General features: G+C 53.4%; 1 protein-coding gene across 3 annotated transcripts; it reads left to right on the plus strand.

Annotated features, from left to right (window-relative positions):
• The first annotated feature begins 1,519 nt into the window (after window positions 1–1,519).
• On the plus strand, window positions 1,520–14,354 carry PIANP (PILR alpha associated neural protein). 3 transcript variants are annotated; one of them, XM_061365531.1, is made up of 7 exons: window positions 1,520–1,791; window positions 2,088–2,231; window positions 8,445–8,513; window positions 8,668–9,224; window positions 9,376–9,457; window positions 9,708–9,926; window positions 10,072–14,354. In XM_061365531.1, exons 3-7 carry the CDS (start codon window positions 8,497–8,499, stop codon window positions 10,091–10,093), a joined length of 897 nt encoding a protein of 298 aa, XP_061221515.1. In that variant the 5' UTR covers window positions 1,520–1,791; window positions 2,088–2,231; window positions 8,445–8,496; the 3' UTR covers window positions 10,094–14,354. The 3 variants fall into 3 exon arrangements, with proteins under 3 accessions (XP_061221515.1, XP_061221513.1, XP_061221514.1); XM_061365529.1 differs by having other exon boundaries at window positions 1,523–1,791; window positions 8,665–9,224; XM_061365530.1 differs by lacking the exon at window positions 1,520–1,791 and having other exon boundaries at window positions 1,817–2,231; window positions 8,665–9,224.
• Window positions 14,355–22,774: the final 8,420 nt, after the last annotated feature.

Raw genomic sequence — 22,774 nt, forward strand, 5'->3', positions numbered from 1 at the left:
ACTAAACACATTTGTCAGGATTTGAAAAGGTCAGAAAGAGCCTGTGTGGCTGATGTAGAGCCCCTTCCAGAGCTTTCTACCCTCTGCTGCTCCCAGGTGAGAAAGCAGGAGGAGAAGAGCAGAGGGCAAACCGAGCTGAACGCCGGTTCATGACGCACCTCTGCGTCCCTGGCCATGTCTGTACAGGTGGTTTCTTGGGATGAGCGTGCAAGGGCTCGCTGAGCAAGCTTGGCACAGGTCACTGGTACAACCCCTGGGAGGGCTGGCAATGGAAAAGCTGGAGAATGCAACAGAAGCCTGGATAATCTCTGACATAAAGCCCCACGTATGTGAAGGGGACAAAAGCCGGCGGGCTCGGCCGCCTGCATGCCTGTTGACACACAATGGCTCACCAAACCCCAGACTGTGACATCTCTTCTGTCAGTGCCGTTGTCTCACACCCTGACCTCCCAGTGACCATAAGCCTTAACACAACCTTATCCCTGCGCCAAGATGTCCAAACACACAGCAGCATTACTCCCAAACGTGGTAAAAACCTGTTGACTCTCCCAAATACGCTCACAGAAACACGCGCAAGACTCAACTGTTCCAAAGGAACATTCGTTAGCACAGGAGCTCGTGGGAGACCTGATGAAGAACAATGGACTCAGCCCCCTCAGGTGTCTGCCCAAAGTTGGTACGATATGTTCCGGGCATCCTGCTGTGCTCAGGTTTGGTACTGTGTGTCTATTTGTCATCTGTGCCCATTCCTGACGCAATGGCAGGTTGCTTTACAGCTCAGCACTGTCTCTACCATTCCTCTCTTTTTTCTCAGGGTCGGTCACAGTCTTTCCTCATTGCTTTATGATGAAAAGTTTGATTGTTTCTGAGGATCTGAGGAAATTACTTTCTTGCTTCCTCATATTTCAGACCCTGGAGTGGAAACTGTCTTTCTGTCGTTGACTTACTTCTCTCACCCATTGGTTGCTCAGCTGCTCCCATCTGATTTGGACTGTGCTTTCTGTTTGGTACTTGATGGTGGGATGAGATCTTCCCTGTGAGACACCCAGCCCCTCAAAGGCACATCTGCTTCTGTCTTCAATTTCGCTGTCACATCCCTACCATTTCCAGACGCATCCCATCAATCCCCGGCAGAAACACGCTTGGGGACACGTTCAGACGACCTGGCTGATCCCTCAGCGGGGACACCCACCTTGAGGGGACACCCTCCCCCTCCCCCCCATTGCTCCCACAGCACCCCTGTGTCCCACCCAGCCCACTCGTGGGCAGCTCGGCTCTGCCCCTGAGGATCGACTGAAATCAGCCGCCCACCCTCCCGCCCGGGCTGCGCCCTGCTGGGGGCACTCGCCTGCCGCCCCCCCTACCCCATGCCCGGTACCGCGGCGCGCAGGGGGGCCGGGGCCCCGAAGCTCGGGGATGGGAGGATGCGGGATGAGGGGACGGGGGGCGGGACCGGTGCGGCGGCGGCGAGGGGCGGCCGGAGGGGTGGCATCTCCCCGAGGGGACTGCTGCGGGGCGGTGGCGGGGGTGAGCCCGGGGGGCGGCCCGGGGGAGGGGGATCCCGGGGGGCCTCCGCCCCTAAGGACGGACCCGTCCGGGGGTGGCATTCGCCGGAGCGAGCTGGAGCGGCTGGTCCCTTGGAGACACCTCTCTCCATGGCAACCTAATCGCTTCCTGTGAAGATCCCGAAATAACCGACGAGACGGGAGAGGAGCGGAGCGGAGCCGAGCGGAGCCGAGCCGAGCGGAGCGGAGCGGGCAGCGGCGGCTGGCGGCGGGCGGCGGGGGGCAGGTCCGGCGGGAGCGGGGCTGCGGGAGGGCAGGGAACGGGAGGAGCCTTCGCCGCCGGCCGCCGGGGCAGGGGGCTCCAGAGCCGGGGGAACGCGGTGCCCCAGCCTGGCCGCTGCCCTCGCCCGGCTGCCCCGGCCGCCCCTCCGGCTGCAGCGCGGCCACAGTGCCGGACGCGCCCGTGCCAGCAGCCATGGGGTTAACGGGAGGCAGCGAGCGAGAGAGACAGAGAGAAAGAGGGGCTGGACCAGTCCTCGGCAGCTGTTTATTTCAAGGCATCTCTCGCTCCCTCTCCCTCAGCCAGGGCTCAGCCTCATCAAACCTTCCTCCTCCTCCTCCTCTCCTTCCTTCGTCCTGGCCATGAGAGGCACCGGCAGCAGCAGCTGTGCTCCCACAGCCCCCTGCTCCGCCGCCCCGGCTGCGCCCCAGTCGTCTGCCCGCAAGGTAAGTTCATCCTCTCAGACCGGGCTTGGGGAACGGGGTGCGGATGGGACTGCAGGGGTAGGAAGGGATGCGTGCCCGTCTCCAAGTCATCTCTCCCCGTCTCCTTCCCTGTGTCCTTTCTCCCCCGTTATCTTGTCCCTCTCCCCATCTAGGTGCTCCGTTTCTTTCTAGCTGCTGTCTCCTCCCCAGTCCCCCCCGCTCTTTCAGTCTGGGGCAGGGGATGCCCGAGGGGCTGGGAGGGAGGGGACAGAGCCGAGGCATCGCTGCCTCTTGCCCTCCAGCTCTGGGCTCCATCACAGACCTGTTGTGCTGGAGCACTGGAGCCTGCGCTGAGGAAGGCGACTTCAGCCAAATTGGCGCAGCTGGAGAAAGGAAACGGAGGGGTCAATCCCTCCTCCTGCCTGGCCAAGGGTGCAACATGCAAGAGAGCAATTCAGACGTGGAGACTCAGCATTTGAAGCACTCGGATGCCCGGGAACAGTAGGAAACTGGGAGGCAGAAGATTGGCAGACTCATGACATGTATTGCAGGCAGGCACTAGATGGCAGGGGACCGGCATCCTAGAGTGCTGCTTGGAATGGGGCCACACAGTTCCCAAATGCAGGGAGACTGAAGCTCAGAGGACCACCGATGGGCTTCACACGCCCATTCCCTAGCTACCAAAATGCCCAAAAGCACCATCACCCTTCCAGCCTTGGATTCTGCCCCAGCCCAGGATTTCTATACCCAGCCCATAAGGGCTTGCCCTGGTACCCTGGTACCACCAAACACTGCCCGACCCGCACTGACACAGGGCGAGCAGTGTCAGTCCCTGCATGGTCCTGCCGGATCCTCCTGGGCACTGCCTCCAGCCCTCCCAGCCTCAGACAGCGGGTAGTGCAGCCTGATGTGAGCTACTGCATTCAGGCTGCCAGTCCCCAGATTGAGCCTGATCTGCGAGCTGTCCCCCCTGGCCCCGTGCACAGTGGGAACTCCTTCCCCAGATGGGCTTGGCATCTCCCACCCCAGGGAACCAGCATTTGGATTCATGCTCCCAGCTGAGGAAACTCCTCCGGATGCAGCAGAATCACCTCCCTGGGGCAGCTGCTCTGGGATTCCTCCTTTTCCCCATCCCTCCCCAGCTGAATACAGCAGGACGTATATATAATCCCTTTTCACCAACACTGGGGGTTCAGGCTTCTTGTTACCAAACCAGTAATGACTGCATCTCTGCCTCTTGGACCATGGACTCTGGGATGTTCATGATCACTGAGAAAAATATAGGCTTGGGGTGCTTTGGGGTGCCAGGTGTTGTGTTTGGGGTCTCACTGCCAGTGCCTGGGCTCGCTCTGCTCAAAGCTTGGAGACAGCTGCTAGGTTCCATGGTCCCAGATCACAGTCTCGTATCAGAGCTGTCACCGTAGCCTTTAATACTGGCTGGGAGTTAAAAAATGACAGCCAACCTAGCGTTCTTTCTCTGCGAGGAGGACTGGGTCCTCCTCAGGTTTGTTTTGATTTCGTTATCACTATTTCGAGTGGGATCATTGCCGCGGGGGAGCTGGGTGAAGGAAAGGATTTGCATGAAGCTCTTGGTGCTGCAGGGTTGCTAATGGTGAGCGTTGTTTCAGCCGGCAGTTAAGTTCCATTATTTTGGCCCTGCTCCTGTGAATGTTCTGTTCCTCAGGGTCATCAGCATCTTTCCCCTTCCTCCATCCCTTCCCCCTCTCCCCAAACTGGTTGGCAATTTCATTGTTCCAGTGGAATATATCCGTCTTGTGAGGTCATTGCTGCATAAGGAGAGGTGATTGATTGCTTAGGTCACTGGGGCCTGTCCCATGCTGGGCTTTGAATGCTGACTTGGAGACCTTGAACTGGACTCTGTGCTCAAAGGCGAGGTGATATGGGTTGCAGAGGGGCACGGTGATGCATTCCCGGCAGCTTGAGTCGCCGAGCAAACAGACTGCTGCATTCTGAACTAGCTGGAGCGCTCTGAGAGCAGACAGCTTCATTCCTAGAGGCACAATATCACAGCAGTCAAGCTGGAGATGTTACAGAAATACAGATAGATCATCATCTACCAGCCGAGCCAGCCAGAATCAGGTGCGACTCTCTCCCCATCCCTGGGTGGACGGGGACTCTACCCGCTTCTCGCTAACACGGCTTGTGTGTGCTCGGCTCCTTCCGATTGCTCTTCAGTCAGAACTGATCTTGCTAGGCATCGAGAAAGCTGGGAGATTCTCAGGTTTTAAGGCCAGAGGGACCATTTTGATCATCGAGTCTGACCTACAGCAGAGCACAGGCCAGAGAATTTCACCAGTTTCGTTTCCTGCATCAAGCCCCATAACTTCGGATGGAACTGTGCCATTCCTTTTAGAAATAGAGCCACATGAAGGCTCCAGGCAGTAGGGAATACACCGCCCGCCTAGGTGAATTGTGCTAGAGTGTGACCCTCTTTATTAATAGTATTGTTCCTCATTTGAATTTGTCAAACTTCAGCATTTTGTAACAGAAGGTTACAGATTGCATTTGATGTGAGGGAGCTACAGCGGGGATATTGCCGGCACACGGCTGGCACCTTGGCTCTTTTATTCCTGTGACAGCTTTTCTATTTGGATAGGATTTATCTTTGGGACCATGGTATACAGGAGTGCTGGGCATGGAGAAGGAGGTATTGGCAGCAAATCCTAGGGCTTCCCCGGGACACAGTGGGATCTGAACTCTGGATCTCAGTGTCACGTTCAGGGTTTAGTCTGTGCTCTGTACTTAGAGCAGGAGTGCAGCAGGCTTTGCTCCGAGCCACTAGTTAGGGTGTAAATCCCCAACCGCCTTGGTGATTGGGGATACATGCTCTGGGGAATGGTTACCAGATTCTGCTCTTTCATGTTCCAGCAGCAGTGGGTCTGTGCTGTGGGAGACTTACAAAGAGGGAGGAAGCACAGCTGGGTCCCTGACACTGGGCAACGGCAGCAGGATTCGTGCTTCCATCCTGCAAATGCAACGAGAGTAGCTCCTAGTAGGTTAGCCCCAGGGATCTCTAGACTGGATCAGTAGTGGGGTCCATACGCAGTACACTAGCAGAGTAATTCTTACTCACAGCTTTCAAGCACCAAGATTCACAAACGGAGCTCAATGAAGTGCCCTGGGGAAATAGCTTTGTCATTCACACTCTGTCATCTGTGCATCACAGGACTGGAACACTGCGATGAAGGCTCTGTACCTAGAGTGAAAATACGCAGGTACATCTTTGGACCTGGGGAGTAGCTCTGTCTGTTTTTATCACAATTAGACCTGGGAAACAGATCTGAAGGCAAGAGCCATGCCATGTGCTACTGGTACAGAAATCCAGTCTCTGCTCTGGCACACAAAGGCCTCTTGAATGGTTTAAGGCACGTGGATACTGGGATTATATATCCAGGTAGTAAGAGCATTGGCACCCCCTCCTCGTCTCTGAAGACCTACCAGTTTATTCAGCATCCACACCATGAGCTGCATGCAGAGCTGAATGAAAGGCATTTGTTGCACTCGCCCTCCAATGCAGCAGGGTCTGCGCCCAGGACACAATCCTCGCTGTCAGCGGTAACTGCAGAGTGCCCCAGACATGCTCTATCTGCTGCTTTGTCAATAAGCCTCAGAGAACACCCACGCTCTGTTTCGAACATGAACTCTCTGTGCACAGCGGAGTGCAGCCCTCACTGGCTGGCATTTTCACCTGAAACCTTCCTTTGCTCTCATGGCACTCGTGCCATAGGAAACACCTTTGTGCTTCTCTCAGCTCCCCCACCACCGCGCCTGGGTGTGCTAGTGCAGGGGACACTCTCAGTCTCCAGCCACAACATGATTAGCAAACCAGCGTGTGTTGACTGAGACTGATGGGCATTGCCTCGTTCCTGTATTCACCTGGAGCTGCCTTTGGGGCAGGAACACCATGAGTCACCTGCTCTGCACAGCTGGCAGCAGGATCCGTGCACAGCAGTGTTTTGGGTCTGAGGCTTACACCCAATATCCTAGCTGTTGCTTCTACTGTGTCCAAGAGGAGGCCAGCACTGTGGCTCACTCCTTCCCCTCAGCTCCAGTTACCTGCTCCATAGGGCTGAAGCTTAGGCATGGTTTCTTATTCCCAGGCTTCAGCCCATGGGAATATATGGTCCAGAGTGCTGTTGCTGGAGCTCACAATCTCAGCTGGGAAGGTCTCCATTATAAGACATCCCAACAAGCAAGAAGAGCACAGTGAGCTGGGCAATCCCCACGTTTCTGCCAGTGGTGGCATCCGTGCTAATGGTTACATGTGCACCCCTAAGGTACCACTCTTCCCTGTGTGGCTGGCACTGAGGTCTACGTGCACCTGGAGATCTCCACTCCTGACACTGTCCAGATCCACATCTCCTGCTGCCTGATGTAAAACACCTCACAGCCCCTGATCAACCACTATCCCATAATGAGTCCCAGGCATAGCCCCAGGCATTCCAGGCCAACTTGAAACCCCTTGGGTGGTTTGTCTGCCCTCTAGCCCAGGGATTTACTCATGGAGCTCCCCAACGCTTGGAATTCCTTCCCTTTCCAAAGTCCACAAGAAATTCTGTCATGAATTTGTGTTGCCAGACATGATCTTCCATGGTATCATGATCACAATCCAGATGGCCAAGGCCTCACCAGCATCTGGCTTTGGAAGAAACTTGCTCCATTCTGCTGCCTCTCTGCAGAGCTGCATTTTAATAGAGCCCCCTTCAAGGCTTAGAGGTTCAGGAGCAAAGTACAAAGAAATGTAGAGAATAGCTTCTCTTTTCTCCTCATCTTCATCTCAGGATCCCTCCAGAGACTGATCTTGCCCTGGAGGGAAGGGCAGGGCACATTAGCCGACAATTCCTTTTTTTCTGTGAACTTTGTTTAAATATTTAACAGAAGGAAACTAAAAATATCCCTGGTTAATGCAGCAGGAGCTAGACAGCTACTTACTCTCGGGTGCCCTTCCTCCCAGCCCCTCTCCTCAGGTGTACATCAGGGCTGTGAGTCCCCTCACCACAGAAAGCTCTTCCTCCAGCAGAGGAAGCTCCCCATTCAGGAGGGGCTGCACTTGTAGTTGAGGGCATGGGCTGAGCGGGAGGGGATGGCAGTAATCCCTTGGGAGCCAGGAGGTGCAGTGCAGCTGGCTCAGGGCTGGAGGTGCAGGCTCGGCCTCTGCGCTGACTCCCTTGACCAAGCATCCCCATTTCTTCCCCATCCCAGCAGCCACGGAAGGGCATGACCGTGGGTTGTTGGCATTCACGCTTTCCCCTTCACGATGAAGGAGCAAGCTGAGCATCTTAAATGATTTTTGTGCGTGTGTGTGCATGTGTGAAGTCCTTTTGTGGAGAGGGTCCCAGGTCAGGCGTATAAGAGCTCACCAGGGAAGGGCTGGCGCTGCGCTGTGCCCAGCCAAGGGAAGGGGCAGGCAGCATGAAGGGCAGCCGTGCTACCACCGGACTGATGCCAGAGGGTGGCGTGCAGCCTGTGCAGAAACCCAGCGGGGGGACCAGCCCTTAACTCCCTGATACCGATGCTTCCTAGTGCTGTGTTGCCACAAGAGTGGGAGAGAAAGAGGAGGGAGAGGGGAGAAAGGAAGGGATGGGACAGCGCAGAGGGCACTAGTATAAAGAGTACAAGAAGGTAGTTCCATGCTAAGATGTAAGTAAATACTAAATATTTGATAGGCATATTTTTGCTCTTACATTCTTTAGTAAGGCTGGACTTTTCTCGCTGATTCACTCTCTTCCTCAGTCTTCTTGGTTTATCACTCTCGTGCTTCCCCTCTCGCTCCCTCACTCTGGCACACAATGAAGAGGCTCTTCTTTAATAAATGGATTACACGCTCTACACTATAAATAAATACAGGAATTAAGATTCCAACTTGTTCCAGCGATAAGCAAACAAAGATGCTGAATCCCCCTCTTGGCCCTCAGACAGGAGAGTCCCTGGGGAAGCTGCACATGTGCCTCTGCACGTGTGGCCCGGTGATGGCACTTTGCTTTTGTGTGCATACGCTAACACGAGTGTTTCTGTGCACTACTGGGGTCAGGGGGACGGTGCACCTCTGAGCAGGAGAGCATGAAAGCAGGAGAGGGTGCACATGTGGGTGCATGGGTGCCCAGGTGCCCTTCCCCGCAGGGAGCTCGCACACGGTGGCACACACTGCCTCCAGGGAGACAGCATTTGCTGCTGGGTGAGGGGACACTGACACCTCGCCCTTTTGTTTCCCAGTGAAGAAGATGAGAGAGGATCCTTGCTGAGCACAGACGCTGTGGCATCTGAGATGGAGCCCAGTGCCTGGTAGGTTCACAGCTTCCCACGCTTACTGACAACACGGGAAGACAACGGGAGTGTGGGTGGTGGGGATGCTCCCGGCTGCTCCGGGCTTGTCCTTTCGACAGGAGGGACATTTCAGACACGGCTCTCTTCTTCCTTGCCCCCGACCCCACAGCAGGATGCCTCCATTCTTCTGCATCCACTCGCTGCAGCTCTGGCATCTCCTCCTCCTGGTCTCGGCCGTCCCTCCTCCCGCCGTCTGGTCTCTTCGCTCTCGGGGTCCTGCAGCCCCTCGGCCTCTTTGCACCCGTCGGAGCCCCTCAGCCCCACGGCCCATTTGCATCTGGGACAGGACCTCGCTGCCGGAGAGGGATTCTCGGCTCGCCCCTCGCCAGCGCTCCCTGCCGCCGCGGGGGGGAGAGCTGCGGCACGTCGTGCGGCTGAGGCGGCAGGCGGGGGGAGCCCGCCCGGCCACCCCCTCGGGCTTTGAGGACGGCATGCCCTCCTCCCAGTACCCCTGGGCCATTGTGTGGGGCCCCACGGTGTCGGATGAGGACGGAGGGGACGCCAACTCGGCCAACCCGGGCTTCCCACCGCTGGGATACACCTTCGTCTCGCCACATGGGATGGCAACGGCACAGCCCAACTCCCACTCGCTCCTGCACAATGCCGGTCTCAACCTGCGGGAGACCCCGGCCACCCTGCGGCCTTTCTTGTTTGGGCCTCGGGGGGAAGGTAAATCTGCCTTTTGCTTCTTTCACACCCCCCTTGCAGGGGCAGGTCCCTGTGCAGAATTCATGGGGTCCCCAGTAGGAACCTCCCTTTGCACTGCTGCTCTCCGGGGACCGGTGGCCATCACACCCTCTTCTCCTGCTCTCTGTTGCAGGTGTGGACCCCCAGCTGTATGTCACCATCACCATCTCCATCATCATTGTCCTGGTTGCCACCGGGATCATATTCAAGTTCTGGTGAGTGGGGTTTGCACTGGTGGAGGCTGCCATGATACTGGTGTCTGCAGATGGGTGGGCAGGAGGACTGTGGGCTTAGGACACATTTGTCCCAAGGGCGCAGATCTGGTGCTTCAAGCCCTGGAGAGGTTTGGCACATGGCTGAGCTCTTAACGTTGAGCATAGCAGGGTCCCATGAACCTCTCCATCACCAAGGGATGGCGTGTGTCTCACAGGCACTCTTTACCTCACCCCTTGTCTCTCTCCAAAGCTGGGACCGTAACCAGAAACGCCGGCGCCACTCGGGGCAGCAGAGCGGTGGGAGGCAGCAGGAGAGCCAACAGCCCCTTGCAGACCTCTCCCCCACCACCGTCAGTATCCTGGGGCCCTACGGTGATCCCCTGGCCCCCACACCGGAGGCGGAGGAATCCAGGCAGGGCCAGGAGAAACTGGGGGGCCATGGGAAGAGCACGGCCTTCCAGCTGAACCGGTGAGTGGGCGGTGAGCCGGGGCAGGAGGTGTCGGCAGAGAACAGGGGACAGGCAGGCTGAGCAGGACAAAGGTGCCAGTCTGTTAGCGGTGGAGCGGTGTGAGTGCCTGTTGCTAATTCATTTCCGATTGCCTTTTCCCTTCAGAATCCCACTGGTGAACCTGTGATGCTCACGGGAGAAGCAGAGCTGGCTCCCCACACGTCCTGTCACAGCTGGCGAGCACAGCCTCCTGCTGCCTCTGCTACCCCAGGAATAAACAACCTCCTTGTGCCAAGGCCCACCACCACCACACCACCACCATCATTAAATAGCTCCACCAGGATGTGCCTGGGCAAATGGACAAGCTGGGCCTCCTTAGCCTCCTCCTGGGGGAAAGTTGGGCATCACCCCCCCCCGGCCCACTTAGGACAGGGTGATGAGAGAGCAGCGTGGTGGGAGGGAAGAGAGCTGGTGGTGGTGTGAAATCTCAGCCTCCCTGGCCCATCTCCTAGCACAAACACTTGGATCTCCGTGACTCTCTCACCAGTGCATGCCTGGCATTGGGGGTAGGCAAGGTGGAAAGTCGTACCCCTGTCCCCACGGGTCCTAACCCCTCTGTGTGTCCCTTCCCACGTCGTGTGTTTTGAAGTGAACGTCTGGAGTTCAGTGGCTGCAGGATTGCCCGCCGGGGCTCGGTCTCTGCTCAGCCGGGACTCAGGTGGGAGCAGGGTCTTTTGTTGCCGAGGCCTTGGGCCCTCCCGAGGGTCCCAAGGAGGGGTGAAGCTTGGGCAGAAGAGGCTCACACAGCACCTGGGCCCCCTCAGCAACCCACTTCCTCGAAGGAAACATTATCTTCCCTCTAGATGGAAGATATTCACATCTTTCCGTTTTCTTTCTGCCTCACACTCTTGGGTTTTTTCTCTTCAGCTTTTTATCTTTCATCATCTCTCTGTCTCCAATTTTTTTCCTCAGTTCCTCCCCCTGCCACTTCTCTTGCCAGTTAAAGTTGGAAAAGGTTCCTTTAGCTTTCCAAATGTTTTGATCTCTTGGAAGCCTCCTTGCTGTCCCCTTCCACCCCTCAGTCTACTTCAGAAAGGTTTTCCTGAAGAGCATCCGTCTATGGTGATGCTCTTCAGAAAATCTCAGGCGAAGCCCTCTGCCCAGCATGTTATTCAGGAAGCATCCTGTACACTGGGGTACTGCTGAAGCATGGCATGCGGATGCTGCTGGGCATGAGGAAGTTAAGGTTGATGGGCTGAGGTAGGGAATTGCATTCAGACGCTCATGCCACAGGCAACAAGCAGCAGCCGTGACTCTCTACGCCTGGGATGACAAAGAGCCATTTAGACTTGACCTTGGGAACATTGGAGGGTTGCCACATACTGCTGGTAGATCTCTCCTGGAATGCAAGGTGACTGGAGACCCAGGAGGCAACACACACCAAGGGCATGAGAGGGGGGACAACCTTCGTGAAGTTATGCCCCAGTTGGCTGGGGAACAAAACCAGTGGCACAGGTATCGGTGCAAACTGGCTGCCTGAGCATGTACTTCAGGGCTGTGGTGGTCTGTAAGGCCAGCAGCCACGCTGTCAGTCACTTGAGCAAGATCAGTGCATCTCAACCTCTTCCAGTGTGTGGTGGACCCATGGGTATCGCTTTGAGGAGGGGTGGAATGGCAAATTTCAGCTTAACGACAGTAGTTGCTCTCCCTTGGCTTTTGTGATGACAGCCTCCACAATGACAGCCACTGAACTGATGCAGATTTTGGTGAAGTTGCCCCTATACTGTACAAACACCTTCAGCTGGTGCACTGATGTGGCCAGAGGCAGGAAACTCACCCACAATATGAAGGCTCTAACACAAGGTCCCTGACAAAAGTCATATTGGAGAAAAGGAAATGGATCTTTCATCTTTTATCTCTGCAGTAAAAGCCTAGGACAAAGCACAGGGAATTTCTTGAGAGGCCTGGTTCTGCCCATTTACCCATCTGAACTGTTAGGTGATCTCCAGTCCCACCTGACTCGCCGTGAAGGACATTTAAATGAGAGTGTAAATTGCAATAAGCTTTGCAAAAAACAGTAGAGATTTGGTGAAAATGACAGGTCAAATAAAATTACTGGCTTATTAAAAGCACAGAATGGCTGAACGATGTAGGTGGAAAAGGACTCTGGAGGTCTCAAGTTTAAGCGCAGGCTGAGCCTCCACTTGTAGCAAGGGATATTATTGCTTTACTGCAGATCGATCTATTACTGAGCCTTTTCATTATTCAGGCTCCATTCAAGGCTTTGGTGGGCGATCAAGCTGTGGATGGGCAGAGAAGGGGGCAGATGGCTGTTCCTGCCCACTGTTCCCCCTCTTGCTGGCATATCAGCGTTGGGGAAGGACGTCTGCATGCAGTCTGCAAGAGGCTGCACTGCTTATTGCTGGCAGTTTACAGTATAATGCCTTGAACTGGTTTAAGTAATCTTCCAGGCCAGATTAATGAGATTGCTCTTTGATCAATAGTGTTTGTTGAAACAAGGCCAGAGTTTAGACTCTACCACTTCAAGGGCTGTCCTTGGACTTTCCCTTTCCACATGCTGAATGGGGAGAAGGTCTGTAGGAAAGTGCCAGGGCACTGCAGGAGGCATAGTGAAAACATTCTCCAATGCTCGATGCAGGGAAGCCCTGTGCTCTGCTGGCTGGCTCTTGTGAACTCTGCAAACAAATCAGATTTTGGTGGTTTGGGGTTTTTTTCTCCCCCTTTAACACACCTCTGTTTTTGTATCTCCAGGGAGTGAAGCCTTTCACGGATACTGTGGTAAGGGGGAAGCTGGAGAATGTGGTAGAGAAAACTCTTACAATGACAGAAGCATGGATATGCTAAACATCTTTTCCAAGACCACTTTTTCTAGTCAAATATGTCTTTATGACAGGCATTTACTCTCTCACATAAAACAGCTTAGGTAAGGGAAACAACTTCATTGTCCTGCCCAAGCGTTCATTGCTACTCTTTGGCCCTGGAACAAAACATTCAAAACACATGTGGACACACCGGCTTCTTCCAGTCAATAAATAATCTCACTGGATCTGTTTTCTCCACGACTGGAGCTTTACAAACCATCTTCCCCTATGCAGACTGGAGCCAGAGCATGCCCACAGTGTCCTCCCTGGCACAGGCTACCAGCCTGTGGGATGCACACACAGATGGATTGACAGCACCAAGTACCAAGTGAGGGCAGAGGCCAGCACCTTCTCAGTCACAGCCCATCAAGTTTCCCTTCCTTCTACCTGACTGGAGGAGAAAGATCTGGATTCATATTTTTCCAGTGGAAATATTACAGGGAAAAGTGTGTGGGCAAACTGACTGGAAAAGTTCTTGGCCTCGGGCTGAGCCTGCCCAACATCTCTGTGCAATTGAAAGGGAACATGCGGGTGGGCTGGGTGAGTTGAAGGAACCATACCTCTGCTGAGCTCCTGGAGGGCCCTGGCTTTGTTAACACAAGGCTGGTTTCTCTTGTGAGTGCAGTGGGAAGACCTGAGGGAGAATCTTTCCCCTCTGCCCTGTATCGTTTTGGAGCAGGAACTGGAGTCTCCCCCTGTTTACTCAACAGTGGTATGGTCACAAAGCCAAATCCTGCTTGGGCTTTCCCATCTTGTTGCTTGCAACTGGTAGGCAAGGGAGCACACCTCCAGTGTGTGCTTCCACACCACTCTTCTGGTCCAGTTTCCAGGGACTCGCATCCAGCCAAGTACCCCACAACTTCTGAGAGGGCTATCTACCTCTTCCTCAATGGCACCTAAGTGCCCTTGCAAATCTGGTCCTTTCATTCCCCACTCCCTTTCCAGATTAAGGAAAAATGCTTGGAAAGGAGCGGTTTGTTCATTCCCCGCAAGTTCTTAAACACAATCACCTCCAGACTGTTCTGAATTAAACTGTGGTTTTGTTTCTTCGCTCTGACAAACCACGTCTATGGCACAGCCTTAGAGCCGAGTCCTGCAGCACAAAAGCCCTGGGGCCAAACTCCAGCTCCCCAGTTGCATCCCTGCTGATGTTTCACTGTAGCCCTGGCCCTACCTTGAGAAGATCATAGAGGGGGGAGGCCCTTCCTACACCAACTGCTGCACTCTACTCCTTTTTTCCTGTTGTTTTTCCTCTCCCACTGTTTTCCTGCTTCCCATGCCTGTCCTGTACCATGGTCTCCCTCCCGGTTATCTCCGCTCTCCTACTGTTTCGCTCTCCTCACTCCTCTCTTGTTCTCCCTTTGCCCCTCAGTCTCGTTCTGCTGCGGCTCCCATCCTCCCCTCTGTCCTCCCTCCTGCCTCCCCGCTCAGTCTCGCTCTTCCCCCTCCCCTGCCCTTGTGTGCTGTGATATATATTTTTGTAGGATTTCTCTTCTCCTCGTGGTGAAATATTCAATTCTTGTGGGATGTTAGTTTCAACATTTTTAAATAAACCTTTGCAAAATACTGAAAGCACAGTCCTTGCTGCTCTGGAAGAGGCTGCAATGGGGCTGTCAGGGTGGGATGAGAGGGACTTCACTTCAGGCAGACCCCACTGGGATGGGCGCTCATATATCCGGCACACCATAGTCTCTTCCAGGGGGGCGGGCAGGGCCAGTTGGACCCACACCCATCTTCCCTTGGTCTTCTTGCTGGCCAAAGAGGCTCTTTAACCCTCCTCATGCATTTCTGCAGGAGGTGGCCCCTGATGGAGGAGGCCTTGCACACCCACTTCTCCACCCAGAGCGGCTGCTCTGCCTCCGGAGCTGCTGCATCCCAGCCATGCTCTGGGGCTTCTTGTCACATGCCGGTTCGTGATGGGAGCCAGGGTGGCCGGGAGAGGTGAGAAAAGCTGAGGGGAAGGGAGGGAGACGGAACGATGCAGGCGCAGAAGCCTCCCTCACTCTGTTCCCCGTGGCTGCCTCCGCAATTTCTATTTACAGCCCTGCTGCCTCCCCTCCTGGCCACAGTGCTGCTGCTGCTGCTGCTGGTTTCCACGGCTGCTCTGTAATTAAGCATCCTTGCCTCCTGCAACTCCTCCACTTTGCAAACCCCGGCATGATTGGTGATGGGGTGAGTGCAGAGGGGATGCTGGAGACCAGCACCAGGCACAGTGGCCACTCCGAAGGGCAATGCACCCCAGCAATGTCAGGAGGGTGTCTGGGTGCTGGGGATCATCCCTGGCCCCCGTTGCCTCTGCACACTTGGTCTTCGAGTCCTTTAGGCATTGCAGGGATCCTCTGCCTTATTGTTGGGGAAGGAGAAGGGTCCCCACACCAGGCCTGTCCTGGAGTCTCTGCCCTCTGCATGGCATCCTGTGTCCTGGGCATGATCTCTATGAGCTGAAGAGGCTAATGGCACCTCTTCTGCCCCTGTGTCGGGTGTGTGAGGAGGGAATGCCTCACCCCTGTTGCTTTAGGTGGCTGGTCACCTCCTGCCCTGGCTGATCCTCTCCAGACAAGCACATACAGCAGCTGTGGGGCTGAGTAGGCTGAAGAGACTTGAGTGAGGAGGCAATAAATCCTCACTGTGCTGACATTACAGACTCATGTACTCATCGGTGCAGTGAAATGTCTTGCACTAACCTCATGTGCTTCCAGCCAGAGCTTCGGCCCTTCCTGCTGATTTCTCTGTCATCAGATGCTTTTCCTTCGGTGCCCTCTCTGCACAGGCTGAGGCTGCAGGTCTCAGACATTTCCTTTCTTCACCAGGGGAGAAACAACATAAACTGCCCCTTTTTTCTTCTGGATTCCTGAAACACGGAGTCCCTGGACTGGTTCCTTCCCATCACCACTCCCTTCTACATCACTGTTGCCCACCTGCCCTTGTTGAATTCCCACCCTTCCAGTTTGGTCCCAGCCCTTCCTCCTTCACCAGCATCTTCCCTCTTTCCTGGTCTCCAGTTTTGTCTCCTTCCCTAGCATCCCCCCCAGCATCCTGTTCTTCAGCAGGGAGCTAGAATGGAGAGCTGCATGCTGAATGAGGGGAGCAGAGATGGGAGAAATGGATGCAACCATTTCAATCAAAGAAAACCACCTAAAAACTACAACCACATCGAGACATATGAAAATCACCCAACAAATCGTCAAAAACCAGCATGAGGCATCGCTGACCACTGTGATTTCCTGAGAAAGAAAGTACTCCAGAAAAAAACATTATGAAAACATCTCCCAAAGCTGGGATTCCCTCCAGCTGAGTGCCTTCTATAACCTGCAATAAATTATCCCATTATGAGAGGGGAAAAAAACCCAACGCAGGCAACTGTCAGCTGGAAGCTCCTGTCAGTGAAGGGATTTGGCAGCAAGCTCAGCACTCATCTGCCCCCCCTGCTCAAGGAGCTTCTCCAGAGCTGGGGCTGGATGTTAGGACTCTGTGTGCTCCTGCTCTGCCCGACTCCCCCGGTCTGTCCTGTTGGTTATTTACACTTGATGTGCCATCGCAGTGTGTCCTGTAAGAGGGACAGACCGGCATTATGGGCAATGAGGGCACAATGGGAAAGCACCACACATGGAGCTGGGGCCATCCCTGTGCTGCTCTGGGCCATGGTGTGGACTGGGTATGGCAGCATGTACAAGCTGTGCTAACTCCTCAGCGCAGAGGAGATGGACAGCTTAAGTTAGAGGTATCTCCACACCCTCTAAAGGGATGTGGCTATGTAGATGGCCATTTAATTAGGAACAATGCACAACTTGAATCTGCCATAAAGAGTCGCCCTGAAACAAGCAACCACTCATTTCAGCATCATGTAAAGGAAGTCGAGTAGTTCCCTTGGTTCACTCCTGCTTTGATCCTTAGAGGCAGAATTGAATCTTTATTGAAGGCTGCTCTGTCTGTGAGTGCACATCGCACTCAGTGAATAATAGGCCATTCAGTGACGCACTCCACATTGATCCAAAGCCCAGCTTTATCTGGGAGTGACCAGAATACAAGCAAAACCATCTTCAGCTTCAGATCAATCCCCACAAGGGATCTGGCAGGGAAAGAAATGCCAGTTTCTGCTCTGGGGCCCTGTCCTACATCTCTGTGGCTCCTAGTTAGAGCTCCGGGGGCAGGAGAGTAGATGCTTTAGGCCAGCCCATCTAGTTTAACGGTCAGACTTCATCAACGCCTGGACATACCACAGGGGTTTATCAAGCAAGCAAGCAAGCAAGCCTGGCTGACTCATTTTCTGAATGTCAGAAGAACATGGTTTGATGTCTACAGCATGCACTGGTCAAATCTCCATTAGAGCCTGGCCTGGCTGAAGAGCCAGTTGGTTCCCCAGTGAGGTTGCCTAAGGGAGGGTGCTTGGACAGGCATTGCAGTTCTCTCAGGTACCATCTGAGACTTGGTAAAGTGACCCAGAGAGCAGGAGGTTTCTGTGCCCTTCCCAACCCAAGGGGCAGCCAGTGGAGGATGTCCTCTGCTAGTGTCAGGGGAATCATCCAGTCTAGCCAGGTTAGTGCACTGTGAGTGCACACACCTTTGGTTGAATGTGTTTATTAACCAAAACATGCCTGCAGTGCTTAAACAGAGCCACAGTGGGGGCTTGTGCCAGTCTCGTTACATTGATTCAGACCCACTTGGCAATACCAGGATGAGGTGTGAGATATTAAGCCTGAAATGGTTCTTTCTGATGCCTTTTTCTGCTTTGCCAGCTCCTTTCTTGGGTGACATATTGCATGTGAGTGAACATCACGCAAAGGAAGGCTGAGGCTCTGTTTAGCATCACCTTGTGTTGGCTGGATACACAGTAGGAACTGTATGAGGTGGTAGAGAGGTGTCATTCCTTCCTTTACAGTGAGATTTCTCTTACACCAAGCAGCCATGGTCTCCGTGCCAAAACTGAAGACCAAAAAGACTGTCCTGGCTAAATGGGGGTTTCTTGTAGCTACTCACACGGGCCAGCTTACTTGTAGCTAACTGCATGGTGCAGTAATTCTGAGTGCACCAAATGAGGAAGAGACAGATTTCCCCCTAGTACCTGCAAGTTAGAGGAGGGCTGGGATGAAATGGTGACGAAGCACAACACTGCCTCTTCCAGGGTTTTGGTGATAGTTCTTTGCTGATGCTCAGGCAGTCCTGTGGAGAGAAGCAAATTGCCTAACTAAAATACAAGTAGCTGAAGCTGTGGAGCAAAAACCTAAAGAGAGTGAAGAGGGATCAGGAACATGAGGGAGGACAGGAAAAGGCAGGGTGAAGAGAGAGTGGGCAGAACTAGAAATCGTAGCTAGGATTGAAAGAAGGGACAGGAATGGGAAGCAGGGTCACAGGAAGGGATCAGGATGGAAACTGAGAACAAGGAGGCTTTAAAAGAGCTAGGGTAAATGAAGACAAGATGGGTGAAACAGGGGTCTGGGAGCTCATGAGGACTGGAGTGATGCTGATGCTGAAGCCCTGGTTTAGCCTGAAGCACTTCCCCAACTCTCCTGATCCTTCCAGCTGCCTCAAGAGCAGCAGCTGAGTCCTCCCCTGCCTGCCACCTTGGGAGGGAAGGAGAAGCGGATGCAACTGTCCATGCTCATGGCTCAGCCCTCAGAGCTCAGCCTCATTACTGCAGTGCGGATCCAGCCCATATGTCAGGCATACAGGATTGTCCTAAAATGTAAGTCAGGGGGTAAAAGTCCCTTTTTCAGGTTTAAAGGTCTCAGTCCTCCTGACGTTCGCCCTGAAGGAAGATGCATTCCCACTTAAGGGATGTTGTTCCCTTTTCTTGCCAGCTTCCTTTTCTAATGTCAATTTTTTGGTCATCATTTTCCAGGAGCTGGGGTGGAGGCCACATCATTTGATATACAGAGACACCAAGAACTAAGCCACAGGGATTGCACTCTCACCACACACAGCACTGAGACCACCAAAAATGATGCTGTTAATGTCTACCCTTAGTCTCCCAGAGCCATTGTATTGGCCTCTGACAGTTACCACTAAAGGGCAAGACCAGCACCACCTAGAGTGCTGCACGATGAGAGAGGAGTTCCTCAGACTCGGAGATGAATGCACTGCAAAGCCCAGAAAGAATGACGCATGAGAAAAGTGTTTTGCAAAGATGAAGCCAAGGATGCAAATGTGAAGGAGTGACTCTGACATGATACAGTGAGCACCATCCTCTGCACCAGAAGGGCCTGGTGAAAAGTAGCTCAAGCTCATGTAATGATAATGTGAATGCAAGCATCTATCAGGATGGCAGATGAAGGAAGAGGCTGGTGTTTCACAATCTCTGAGCTGACTTTGCATCCTGGGTGGTTGCTGCCATTTGTTTTCTTCTGTGGTAATTCCAGGTCATTTCCCTGCACTGATTTCACATACCCACCCGAGCTGTGCTTACTGTGTTTTGTTTAAATATGTGAAATTGCAGGCGACTCCATGTGACGTCTTATGCAAATGGCTTCTTGTGTTCCTGTGCATATTCGAAGTTAATTTGAGTCTGATCACAACTCTGACTCTGAAGCCATTGTTTAGGCTGAGCACTCACCAACTCTCCTGCTCCTTCCAGTTATCTCTGGAGCAGCAGCCTGAGCATCACTTGCTTGCCTCTGCCTTGAACCAAAGGCAACGTGCACTGGACGTGATGTGACTTAGACGAAGGTCACATTCCAGGCCTCTGCTGGTTTTGCCAGTGCAGTCAGAGAGCAAGTATTTAATGGGGAGCTTGGAACACCAAACTCATGTCCAAGAAGGGTCCTGGGATGATTTTTGATCCCTCCAGAGCCAGGCTAGACTCCGAACAGCGAAATGCCATCCAGCGGATCAATAGCTCACTAAAATGCCCAACAGCATCCAGGCTCAGAAAAAAGTATGGTGTTACAACTCCATGAATTAAAGTTGCTTTCTGAAGCACCTTGCTTCTTAAAGACGTGCCTTCTATGGCAGTGAATCTGCAGATACAGGCAAATGCTCTACTTACAGGTGCTCCGTGTTCTTAAAAGATCAGATTTCATTAAAACCATCTACTAAATGCACCAGCCATAACACAGGCAGCAGTACAATATCTACACTGATCTCTGAACACATACAAGCCATTTCAGCAACATTTTTCATGCTAATTTTTTCTTTTCTCTTCTCTTCTGCCTGCTTATGAGTCAGCAGCTAGGCTTGAAACCCTTAACCTTCACTATTGAGGAAGATGTGCACGTCACTCTGGCAATGCCTTAATGTTCTACTAAAATAAAGAACTGAAAAGAGAGTCAACCAGTGAGTTTGCTGTAACTCCCATTTTATCCCTGCCTTGTACAATCCACTGTGACCAGGCAGTGAAGGATGGAAGGCTTTCTCCTTTGGGCAGTTGAGTGTAAATAGATGCTTAGAGGCAGGGATGGCTGGGAGCTGTGTGCTATGTCCCAGGGCTGCTGGTGTCCAAAGCTGCCAGTGGGAGGAAGCGATGCAGGAGGTGCTCCAAGGCAGATGCAGCTGGTTCACTGCAGCACCCAGCCTGTGACCGCTGCTGACACTTTTCCTTGAGAGTTGTTCCTGGGGTATCCCCTTCTTTCATCCCCTTTTGCCATCCTGTGCCAAGCTGGTCTCATCCAACTGACTGCCCTCTTTGGGAATGGGGTGAATGATGGGCACCCACGCTGGGTACTAAGCCTCAGTTGAAGAAGATGAATGAAGACAGTAGAGGAGCTTGCCTCAAAGCCCCAGTGCCCAGCTCATAAGGGCACACACTCCCCTGGGCTGCAGTAATGAGGAGCCTTCTTTTACTCATCAGAAATGCCCTCAGATCTGCAAGACACCCAGCCACCTCCTGAGGCAATCAGTTCCTGGCCTGCCTGTCACACACTGTCCCCTCTGCGCTGTGCACTGGAGGCAGCCAGGATGTGCATCCTGCACTCACTGGGTAATTGCAGCCCTGCAGCATTCTCTGCAGTATCCCCAGCACAGCATCCCCACAGGCTCAGCCAGCACCATCTCCAGGTGAGCCTCGGGCACCTGGCTCAGCTTGTGCTGCTTTAAGAGCAAACTTGTCATGAAAATGTCCTGCAGTTGCATAAGGAGGGAGGACTGGCAGAGATCTCCTTGCCTGTGACAGCCCCATTGCACACTCTTGCTCAGAGACTTCCAGTCTTCCCAAACCAAGTTCAGCCTCCTGGCCTCACTGATGGTGCTGAAAGGCTGTTCCAGATCCTTGCACTGGCAGGTAGCAAGCTCCTTCTAATTTCCAACCTCAGTGTACCCATGGCCCAGCCTGTGAGAATTTATCCTTCTGCCAGCATTGTCCTCAGGCTTAAATTCAATGTCAAACCCCTTTGTTAACACAGAGTTAATGTTGCTTGGTGATAGCTCATTCCTTCCCAGAACATTATGTTCATCAAAATGCAAACTGGTGGAAAAACAGGACATTTGGAGTTAAAGTACATGCCCAGGCAACCTTACTTCTGCCACAGGGACTGCCAGCTCTCCCTCTGCATTCACTGCGTCAAGTATAGAGCGTTCTGCGACGGCTGGAGGCAGCATTACCTGGGACACGTTACAGGACTGTGAGCACCGGAGCGGGTGAGCAAGGAGGGGAGAGCCAGTCTCTTGAGGGCAGGCATGTGGGCATGTCTGACTCCCATCGCTGTGATGAAAGGCAAAACGTTTCTGTCCATGGGATACCCAGGCACTTTTCAGTGCAGCACTTCCAAGGACAGAGGATGTGACGTGTGGTAAGGATGTCCTGGGGTAAAGATTTCACCAGGCAATTCTGCAACAGCACCGAAAGGAAGAACTGACAGGCAGGCATCAGCTCATGAGCCCACAACAGTGCTCTAGGAAGAACAGCCCCAGCCAGTGTTGGCCAAGAGAGCACACCCCAACCCACTGCACTGCAAAGCACAGGAGTGGGGACAGCAGTCTCCAGCTGAAGTTTAGTTAGTCCAGCAGATTTGGCTCTGCCACAGCTGAAGAGGATTCATGCGATCCCTGGCAGCAGCAAGCTGTTTGCCCTTTTGAGCAGTTGAAGTCATGCTGTTTCTACCGTGGAGGCTGCTGTGTCTAAGGTGAAGGATGCTCGGAGGTTGCTGTGAGCTTCAGCCCCATCCTGGGCTCTCCATATGAAGAGCAGGGAATTCAGGCCAGGATTACCAACAGGGCCACAGAGATGCACACAAGAGCCAGGGCTGAACGTTTTTGCAGTTTTAATACATGGTGATTGCAGAAACTTCAAGCACAGAAACCTTTATTTAATGGCCAGAGGGACTCCCTCTCTACACCACTCCCCAATTATCCATGCTGCTGCCTTTTCCAGCTCACCTTCTTTACTGCATTAAACCATTAGCGCTTTAGAAACTCCTAATGTTTAAATAGGTTTCTTACAGTCTTTGCTGCTGGATCTGTTTTCCTAAGTGCTCCTTACAGGAGGTTCAGTACAAAGTGCAGCCCACAGATCAGGTCCTGCCCTAGTCAGGTCCTTTAGTCTAAGCAGACTTTGTGCTGGACTCTTGACCCACGGCAGTTTTGGGATGTCAAGCAGCATTTCTTACATTTACTGCCTTCTTTCCATAGTTTTTTACATGTAGGAACTGCCCTCTGCCTAGAATGGTGCCCTTGCTGACCCAGCAGCTGGCTATGCCGAATGGGAAGGAGGCACTTGGACCTGCAGAGCTCTAACTGCTGTAGTCTGACCCAGGGGCTTGCTGCTTCCAAAGAGGAATTGGGCAGGAAATGTGTGTCTCTGGGTCCCATTTCCCTCCAGGCAGAATACCTGGCAACTTCTGGATTCCTCAAAGTCATATATAAAGTTAGAGGTGCTTCCACCTGGAGAAAGAGTAAGTAATCCAGGAGCTCAGCTTCTGGGTCTATCAAAAGGCCCCAGGAACAAGTTTGCAGCAACTGTGTACTCCTCTTGAATACTGGAAACCTACCTGGAAACCAGACTGCACTGTGAAGTGTGAGTGACATAAAGATGGAGTGTACAAAATGAGAAAAGGCCA

This window comes from Neopsephotus bourkii, unplaced genomic scaffold, assembly GCF_033783945.1.
Source record: "Neopsephotus bourkii isolate Nb327-2 ecotype Australia unplaced genomic scaffold, CSIRO-AGI_Nbou_v1 NB_1287, whole genome shotgun sequence".
Classification (NCBI taxonomy): domain Eukaryota; kingdom Metazoa; phylum Chordata; class Aves; order Psittaciformes; family Psittacidae; genus Neopsephotus; species Neopsephotus bourkii.

Bases quoted from the DNA above. Each gene is read 5' to 3' on its own strand.
- PIANP (XM_061365529.1), top strand. The intron at 9,458-9,707 runs GTGAGTGGGGTT...CTCTCTCCAAAG, and splicing joins GGGATCATATTCAAGTTCTG to CTGGGACCGTAACCAGAAAC. The intron at 9,927-10,071 runs GTGAGTGGGCGG...TTTTCCCTTCAG, and splicing joins ACGGCCTTCCAGCTGAACCG to AATCCCACTGGTGAACCTGT.